Below are 9378 nucleotides of genomic sequence, written 5' to 3' on the forward strand. Positions count from 1 at the left end.
CATGATGGGGCGCAGGGATCTTCTTTGGAAAGGAAGATGGGGGAGGGAGGGAGCACCTGGGACTTCTTGCACACGATGAAGGTGCTGTACTGCTGAGCTACACTCCTCCCTGCCCTGCTCTTGGTACGCCATGACAATAATGGACTGGACAGACCAGCTGCACGACAGGAAGGATTGTAGCTCAGGAGTACAGCGCCCTTGTGACACGCAGGTGGTCCCAGGTTCAATCCCTGCCTTCTCCATTTAACAAGATGGCCAAAAAAGACCTGTGTCACTCTGGGAAACGGGCGGCTGGACATGGTCGGCCTCTGGTCTGACGCAGCAGGGCTCTTCTCACGTTCTCAAGACCTTGGTGACCCTGGAAGTTGGGGCAGACCTATGGTGTGGCTTGGTATTTCAGCACCTTTTATGCTGTGGCAAGGGCGCGCTAAGTGGGCTGAAACTACACGTGCCACTTCCACGTCAAACTCAGTGGCTCCTGTTGTTTGGAGGGTGAGGGAGAGCAACTCCTGGCTCAAACTCCTCCATGCTTGGTTTTTTAAATACCGTTTTTAATCAACGTCCCAAGTCAAGGTACAGCTGTGAGATTTGTTCAGCACTGGAAGGGGGTGGGAGGTGGAAAGGAACCTTCTTGCCCTGGTCCTGTAGGGGAGGGCGGTTTCAGTCTTCGTAGCTGCTCACCCTGGCGTGTGGGTGCCAGCTGTCACCACCCTCCAAAAGGCAGCGGATGTAGCGGGAGGCGCCCAGGAGGATGTTCCCCACGCCGTGCATGATGGCGGACGCCACGCGCAGGATCTCCCTTGGGGCAAGGAAAGAGGGGAGACTTTAGTTCATTTGCATCAGCGATGAGGAATGTGGCGCCCTCCAGATGATGTTGGACTACAACCCCCATCACTCCTCACCATTGGCTGTGCTGGCTAGGGCTGATGGGAGTTGCAGTCCACATCTGGGGGGCCACACTTTTCCCATCCCTGACTTTTATTAGCATTGTACAAGCTGCTTCTCTGTCCAAAGGGCCCATAAAGGAGTGTACATATTAGCCAGTTAAAAGTACCTTACGAATTCAGCCAAATAAGAATATTAAGCAGTCACCCCAGTACAAAAACAGAATTGTGATCAGCAACAAAGCCAAGGAGCCTCGCCCCAAACCAGCCGTCTCCAGCCTGGTTGTGCCCCAGATGTTTTGGACTGCAAATTATATCATAGCCAGCCAGCCGCACTTGGATATTTTATTGGATACAGAAGGGCATAGGTAAGCCTTGTAAATACAATAAATCTGGAGGGTGCCAGGTAGGAGAAGCCTGTCTTAACACATGCATGTGGAGGTGGAGAAGGGACAGCTAGCCAATACGTCTGAATAAGGTGGTCTTCACCAGATGCTGACGCTTAATCTGGAGGGTTCAGATGAGCCTCCTGGGGGAGAGTGTCACAGTCTGGGGGTGGCAGCTGCAGCCACATCGGCATTGTCCTGGCTTCCCACAAGCGGGGAAAGGAAGCCAGGCTTTCTTCGAAGAATAATGTAATGGATGGAAGCCTATCCCTGCAGGCCTCGACAACCGAGCGGAAGCACTGACCAGGCCACCTAGAACTGGGGAAAACCGAAGCACCTCCATAACGGCTGGAGGGGCAGAAGATACTCCATCGGCTTGTTTCCCCCTCGTCCCTCCCAAGTGTATCATGGTGCCTCTTCTCCTGGGGGAGCTGTGGTGCAGGCTCACCTCAGCACCTTCTTGGGTCCCAGGCACTTGAAGTCGCAGCTCATGGAGTAGAGGCCATAGAAAGTGGCGGACACGTTGAGGCTGCCAAAGAGGTCTCGGGGGTTGAGCTTGTAGATGTCGAATGTGATGCGGGCGATGTCCCGACTGTTTCGGGGCTTCTCCCGGCTGAGCGTGTACAACCGGCTGCCACCCTGTGGCGGGTGGAGAAAGAAAGGTGGGGTTATGCAGGTGGGTGGGTTTGGGGGCTCAGTTTTTGTTCAGAGCAGTTCTAGAAAACGGTGGTGTGCTGTTCAAAGATGAAGTAAAGGAATATTGGGCGGCTGCGGAAAAGCAAGGAAGGTGGGGCTGTGCTGACTTGGGAAATGACTGTTTTAGAGGATCAGCTAAGAGGCTGAGCGATAAATTGGGAAGACTCCAGTTCAGCTCTTTCCTCTGCAATGTGCTCACTAAGATAACTTAAAGCAAGCTACTCTCTCTGAGCCTTGGTTCTCCCTTGTCCCCCCACCCCATCAGCAATATGTCCAGAATAATGCTGATCTACCTTGCAGGGTTGTTGTAAGGATTACAAGATGATAATGGCTGTGTACTGTTCTGAAAGCTGTTACAAATAATGATGATACTAATTATGATACTGTTGGGAAAGAAATGGGACTTGGAAGATGAGGGGAAGAAGGGTTGATGCGGCCTTCCATGACCTGGGGCCCTCCAGATGTGTTGGATGGGAATGAGCAAAGTCTTTATGCAACTGGAGGGGTCTAGGATGGGGAAGCCTGCCTTGATGAAGAGAGAGAGGATGAGGGAGGAAGGAAGGCCCAGTGCATTGGGGCAACAGCAAAGTTTGAAAGCGCACCAGGAGCAGGGAAGGGTGCAAGGGGGAGATGAAGAAGGAAAGAGAGTGAGGGTGCAAGAAAGAGGGAGAGCAAGCGAGAGTGCGTTATGAATAACCCTGAATCTTGCCCAGGAGCCCACAGCCAAAGACTTGGCTTGGATCAGTATGTGAAATCTGTTCCCCTTCCTTGTGCTGCAGTGACTGCAGACGCCCTTGTTGTTATCTTTCTGGTGCCGGGCAGTCTGTCCTGTTCTCATGTGCCTTGCATGGCTTCGGAGGCCCTATTAAAAAGGCCTTTTGCCTGTCATTCTGTTCAGGCTTTTAATTGCAAGTTTTACTGTTTTATCTGTTGCTTCCATTGTGGTTTGTTTTTAAGTGTATTTTAGGGGTTTGGGGGAAAAAATGAAAGCCACCCTGAGGCTTTGTTCTTCTATCCTGCCTTTTTGCAACCATCAGTCACAAGTAGTGTGGCAGAAAACCTGAAGATGCAAAGTAGTGTGGCGGAAAACCTGGAGATGAGTCAAAGGCAGCAGAGGGTGGAGGAGATGTGTATTCACTGCCCAGACGGGGTGCTTCAATCAAGCCAGCAATCCCCCTCCCCCCCCTTAACTTTCACACGGCCAGAGCTGAACCACACAGATGGGTTCCGACACTCCTTACACAGCCCTCCTCCTCGGTCTCTCGTTCTGCAATCCCTGTTTAGCCTCCGATCAGCTCCCCAAGGAGGCCGCCCATAGTTGCTGCTTGACGTTAGGTTTCCGCTTCAGCCGTGTGGACCCAGCACCCTGTTCGCTTGCAAGGTCTCCCCCTCCACCACCAGCCGTCCCCCTTACAGTGGTGTGTCGCTCTGTGAGGGCCCCTTCCTTTTCAGGCAGAGGTGGGCGACCGGTGCCCTCCAGATGTTTTGGCCTTCAGCTCCCATCAGCCCTGGTGAGAGGAGAGGAGATTTGTAGACTAAAACATCTGGAGGGCCACAAGTTGCTCCCCCACTCCTGTTTTTAGGGTGTTTGCAGGCTCACTGGTAAGCACCTGCTTAGCATGCAGAAGGCCTTGGCGTCTCCAGGTCCGCCACCCACCACTGGCTGCCATCCCTAGTGGACTTTTCCCGTGAGTAAATGGCCCCTTGTAGGGAAGAAAAAGCCTCCCCACTCCTGTGGTGGATGACCCTGAGCTACATAGACCAGTGGCCAGAAGCTGAATATGGCAGCTGCTAATGTTCCATCCAGACACCTGGCCTAGCCGGCCACTGGATAAAAGGAAACGTGGTGCTGTGTCTCTGGCTTGCCTTCTTCCCTCCTCACCTTGCCGTGGCTCCACTTCTGGCCCTTCTCTAGCACCATCAGGGTTGTGTTATCGTCCAGAACCTCGAAGAACTCCTCGGTCTCCACGAGGGTGCCGTCTTCCTCCAGGACCAAGGAAATGATGCCGGAGACGAGCAGCGTCTCCCTTGCCTGGGTGAGAAGAAAAGGAATGAGAGCAGGCTTTGGGGGCGAGGATGCTGCTGCTTATTCATGACCATGGCTAAGGACTGTCTGTGTCTCAAATTCTCCCCCAGAATTTTGTCTCCTAAAAAGCTCGAAGCTGCGACCTCTGAAAACGGAGCAGATTGCACATGTTTGTCTGGCCTTTTGCCAGATCAGACCACCATCCTCGCAGTGTGTAATGTGCTGTGCTGTTTTATTATTTTTCTTAATTTATTATGGTTTAGCTACTCATGAGGAGGGGGTAAGGAGCCCTACCCTATCCAGCTGACTGGAAATCTTGTTCAGCCATTCTTTTCGTCTCCCAAGACTACTTGCACACTTCCGAGCATTACTTTGCATCCATAAGGGCTAGAAACTTGCTTTTATTTGCAGTGGAAGGAAAGGATCTTGAGGAAATGCGAGTTCTCTGGTGCCGTTTTCTGCACTTCTGTGGAATCGTCCCATAAGCCCCCTCCCCTCCGTAATTTGTAAAGGCCTGCAGTCTCAGCTGGTGGGCTCCTCTCACACGTGCACTGTGAGGTAGGCACCATTCCCATTTTGCAGACGAGAAAACTGAGGCTTACTTACCGAAGGGCCATGCGTGAATGAGCTATGGCAGAGATGGGTCTGGAGCCCAGCCAAGTGCAGCTCAGTGGCTCTGGCTCTCCAGGTTGGGGACTTGGAAAGTGGTCAGGAGGAAGGGATGCTCACCTTGACCAGCAGCTCCTTCAAGGTCCCTGCCGTCAGCCCCTTGCGGTCATTGCGCTTGTGGTTGCAGACTCGGAAGGGCCGCTGGGGCGGGGGGCTCGGAGCCCAGACCCGCCGGGTGAGTTCTGAGCCTGCACTTGATACAGACCTGTAGGACAGAGTGAGATCGTTCGGCTGATCCTGAGCTGGGTGACGTAGCACACAGCAGAGCCTGGGCAAAGTGTCCAGCGCAAAGGGCCACCATCCCAGCCCAGAAACCGAGCTTTTGCCACTAATACACCACTCCGTCTATGCGTGCACTACACTTGTACTCTGCTTTTTAGCCAAGGTTGGTTCCTAAAGTGGCGTACTACTACTGAACGTCGCAAAGAGGCACAGTATGTTAGGGCTGCGTGGAAGTGTTTATTGTGGCCGCCTCTGGTTCTGGGCAGCTGATGTCAGAGTCCAAGTTCCAGGCTCTCTCCGCCCGAAGGAGGTAGCAAAAAGAGTCGGAGGACGGACTCAGGCAGGTTGGCTGAGGGTAAAGATGCTGGTCCCTGCAAACAAATGTTCCTGATTCTTGGACTCAGCACGGTGTGAACTGATTTATTTCCTCACGGTCACTCACTCATGAGGGAAAAGGGCTGTGAATTCAAACTTGGGATGTAGTTTCTCTTGTTCTATGGACAATGCAAGTGTGTGTGTGTGTGTGTGTGTGTGTAAGTAAGTGTAAATATACGAGGGGTACCTGCAAGAAATGTTGCAGTGTGTAGTGCTTCTGTTCAGCCAGCCATTCCTTTCCCAGGATACCCCACTCTATTCCATCCCATTCCCCCTCCCACCCCTAGTCCCCCACCACTACCACATCCAGCAACAGCTGGCCAGTATCCTGTGGTCCACTGAGATGCTTTGAGAGAGTTTTGCCCCTTACAAGTTTTGTCCTCTTGAAAAACTTAGGCTTCCAAGCATGTGGAACGTCCCCCTTTGTGTCCCAATATCCCCATACTGGCTTTTATCCCATCGGCGCTCACTAGCTGGGTTCATTGCTAGAAGGAGTGCTCTTAATGGTCAGGAGAAGGCATGTGGGTTTTGCTGGGACGTGGGAAAGGTGGGTAGGTGATTCCTCATGCCCAGGAAGTACCCAGAAGCCGCTAGCCAGCCCCCAGTGGCCTGTCCCACTCTCCACCACCACCACCGTGCTCTTAAGTACTCACTTCAGCAAAGTCGATGGCGCCAAGGCATTAATATACTCCATGCTGTCGAGGGAGGGGCTGGTGGGGTTCTTTGCTGAAGAGGCTTCTCCTTTCCGTCTTCCTTCCTCGGTTCCTTTAGCTCAGTTGTAAAGAGGCAACTTGGACAGTTTTGTCTACCTGGACTCTGGACCATACAGCTCATGCGCAAGGAGTTGAAGGGGGGGGGGATAGGGTGCAAATTCCAAGGTGAGCAGTCAGAGGCAGGGCCAGATAACGCCGTGGGTAACTTAGGGGTTGTTGGCTGAACTGTCTGGCCTATAGCAGTTTTTCTTTTGTCAATTGACAGGCACCTGCATATGTATTGCAAGAGCTCAAGAAACTTGTATATTAGGAATGAGAACAACTTTTTATTTATTTACTGTGTTTATTATAGTATAGCCTATGTTTTAATAAAATCAGTGCCAAAAGTTAAGTAAATGATACAGGATGCATCAAATGTCAATGCGGTCAAGATAAGCATTGAAATCCCACAATAGCATTAAAATAAAAAGCACAGCAGAGGATGATACGAGGCAGTCATCAGCCAGGATTAACATTTACCAATTCAGAGGGCACATGAGAAGCCTGCCGGAACAAAACTCTCTGGGTGATACATTTAAATACAGGTAAAGAGGGAGCCTGGGAGGGTGTTTTACAGTCCAGGTGCCACTACAGAGAAGGCCCAGTTTTTCCTGCCCAGTCACTGACCCTCCAACTACTGGTTGTCAATGGGAAATTGTCAAAACCTCCTTTGGAACTGGGGCTCAGCTTAAGGGTTGCCAGCTGAAGAGCTCAGATAAGGAACACATTGCAAGGCCATAAGAAAAGGACATATCACATGTGTTGAAACATTTGTTTCTTGAAATATAGTAATGTGTTAATTTAAAAGTTGCCTCTTCAAGTTTTGGTGTATCTCATAAATAAGGTTCATATATCTGGAACCATATAGGGAGGGGCCGTACCTCAGTGGTAGAGCCCCTGCTTTGCATGCAGAAGGTCACAGGTTCAATCCCCAGCATCTCCAGGTAGGGCTGGGAACTCCCCCACCAGAAACCCTGGAGAATCGCTGCCAGTCAGTGTCGACAATACTGGGGTAGCAAGTCATACAAAGAGCCCTGCTGGATCAGTCCAATGGCTCACTAGTCCAGTATCCTGTTGCTAACAGTGGCAATCAGATGCCCTCAGGAAGTGGCCGAGAAGTATGATATGAAGAGAACAGGCTTCCCTTAATGTCTGTCCCCCATAAACTGGTTTTCCACTTGGTTGTCATGACTACTGCGAAATGCCAGAAGAGAATGTGTTATCAAAGGGGCCAAAGGGAAACTGTATTTAAGCCCAATGGTTCCAGAGACAAAAGCTCCTTTGTCAGGGGCAATCTTATGAAATGGAGCGTACAAAGGTGGTGGCATCCTTCCTGCACCATCAGGGAAGGACAGCCATCACCTTTGCAAGCTGGCTTGTCTGTTTCGGAATTTGCATTTTATAAGATTGCCGCTGAGGAAGGAGCTTTTGTCTCTGAAACTTTTTGGGTTTAAAGGAAGAAGTTCCATTTGGCACTTTTGGGAGTACTTTGGGAGCCTCCCTTCTGTTTTTTCTTCTTCTGTCTGTCATGATTAATAGCCATTGAGAGACCTCCATGAATTTGCCTAATCCTCTCTCAAGTATGAACTTGAGCTGCTCCGGGAGAGAGCGGAGGGCAGGAAGGCCTGGCATGCTATGGTCCATGGGGTCACGAAGAGTCCGACACGGCTGAACGACTGAACAACAACTCTCAAGCTATCTACACATTGTAGCCAGTACCACTTATTCATAAAGAAACACAATAACAGAATACAAGTATATAAACGTGGGCATGGAGAAACTGGATTAAAGTGGAGAAGATGTTTGGTTAAAAAAAAGAGAGACAGTGAGTAGCACCCTGCAAGAAATCCAAGCTTTCAAGAATGTATATCAGCGTAAGCATCCTTGAAAAAACAACCCACTAAGCATTCCTTTTTCCTTTAAAGTGTATGTACAATTTAGTCAGATGGATAGGAAAAAGATCTTTTAATTACTTGAACAGACCAAAGATAGAAAGGCAAATGTTTGACTGCACTGTTAAATCTGGTTATTTCACAGTTGATAGTTACCATATTTTTCTTTCTGGAAAGGCTCCTGTGCATTTGCCACATGAAAGATAGATGGACGGTGCTGCTTCTCCCATCATGGAGCTGCAGCAATGGGAAAAGCCTAACTGGTTGAATTTTTCCTGTTATGCTCTTCTTGGATGCAGAGGAGCTCTGCTAGGTAGATCGATCTCTGTATATTAGTAACTCCACTTCACATTTGAGGATGAAATTGGTTTTTGCATTCCCCGTGTTTTTTAATTCAAACTGTGTGTGTGTGTGTGGGGGGGGCACCTTGCATTGACTGGAGCAGGTGTTTCATTTTTAAAAAATCAGATCTTGCTAATTTTGTGTTAGTGAAGGTGGTCCTGACTGGTAAGTGATGGGTTAATGATGTCTTTTCTCAGGCTCAGTTTGGGACATACTTGTAATGGAGAAACTGGTCCCTCAAAAATTAATGCGCTTAGTGTAATTTTAAGCAAGAGTCCTTTCTGGGAGTTTGGTTTCAGGTTGTAACTCAAGGAGAGAAGGCAGATTCACCTGTTGCAAAGGCCCATACAAATATTCTTCACTGATAATTTGATAATATTTTTTCCTGATATTAAACTGATTCCATCCCTTTCCATTTTGCTCTGCATAAAAACTTTTGATTTATTATTGAAGTCATCTGTTTAGTAAATAATGATTCAGGGGTTGTTTTTTTATTTGCTGTTTCTGGGTTGGATTCAGACTTACTCATAGAGTAGACCCACTGAATGTTTAAGCTGCTGACTAACTTCAGCCCTGTTGATTTCAATGGGTCTACTTTAAGTCTGGATCCAATCCATCATTATTTTTACTGTGTGGGGTAGCCTCTTATATTTTGCGTTGATCTGCTCTCTTATGCTTCTGGATAAGTTTATGTTTTATACTCTTTGCTGGAACTATAATCAAGTGGGGGGCAGGGCGAGGCAGGGAGGAAAAACCCTCCACACATTAAATGGCATATCTCAGAAGATGTTCATGCTGGTGATGGAAACAGCTTTATAAAACTAGCCATGGATGTGGGCAGGGAATTGTGAGTTCTTTTAAAATTTAGCCAGAGAAGATTTAAGAAAAACAATTAGCATATTTTTAGGCTGCAGTCCCATACTTACTTATCTGGGAATAAGCCCCATTAAATTCAATGGAACTTACTTCTGAGTAGACATGTATAAGATTACGCTGTAAGTTATATAGCTCGTCCTACCTAAAGGACATTATGGGGTGGGGGAGATTAGATACACCTACAGATTAGATGCCACCTACAGAGAATGTAAAATGTACACATTGCAGCAAACTCTAAGGTCAGTTGAGGCCTCAATT

The 9378-nt window shown here is 49.0% G+C and overlaps 1 protein-coding gene across 1 annotated transcript; it reads right to left on the bottom strand.

Moving 5' to 3' along the window:
* Positions 1-525: 525 nt before the first annotated feature.
* CIDEB (cell death inducing DFFA like effector b) lies at positions 526-6076 on the bottom strand. Its single transcript, XM_084806602.1, has 5 exons — positions 5912-6076; positions 4722-4866; positions 3849-3998; positions 1719-1909; positions 526-799 (listed from the first exon to the last, which is right to left on the bottom strand). Exons 1-5 carry the CDS (start codon positions 5950-5952, stop codon positions 661-663), a joined length of 666 nt encoding a protein of 221 aa, XP_084662728.1. The 5' UTR covers positions 5953-6076; the 3' UTR covers positions 526-660.
* Positions 6077-9378: the final 3302 nt, after the last annotated feature.

Source organism: Heloderma suspectum, chromosome 6 (genome assembly GCF_057233095.1).
Source record: "Heloderma suspectum isolate Gila_16-S chromosome 6, 16-S_ref, whole genome shotgun sequence".
Lineage (NCBI taxonomy): Eukaryota > Metazoa > Chordata > Lepidosauria > Squamata > Helodermatidae > Heloderma > Heloderma suspectum.

Bases quoted from the DNA above. Each gene is read 5' to 3' on its own strand.
- CIDEB (XM_084806602.1), bottom strand. From the start codon at position 5,952: ATGGAGTATATTAATGCCTTGGCGCCATCGACTTTGCTGAA. The intron at 1,910-3,848 runs GTGAGGAGGGAA...CACCCGCCACAG, and splicing joins AGAAGTGGAGCCACGGCAAG to GGTGGCAGCCGGTTGTACAC. The intron at 800-1,718 runs GTGAGCCTGCAC...CCTTGCCCCAAG, and splicing joins GGACCCAAGAAGGTGCTGAG to GGAGATCCTGCGCGTGGCGT.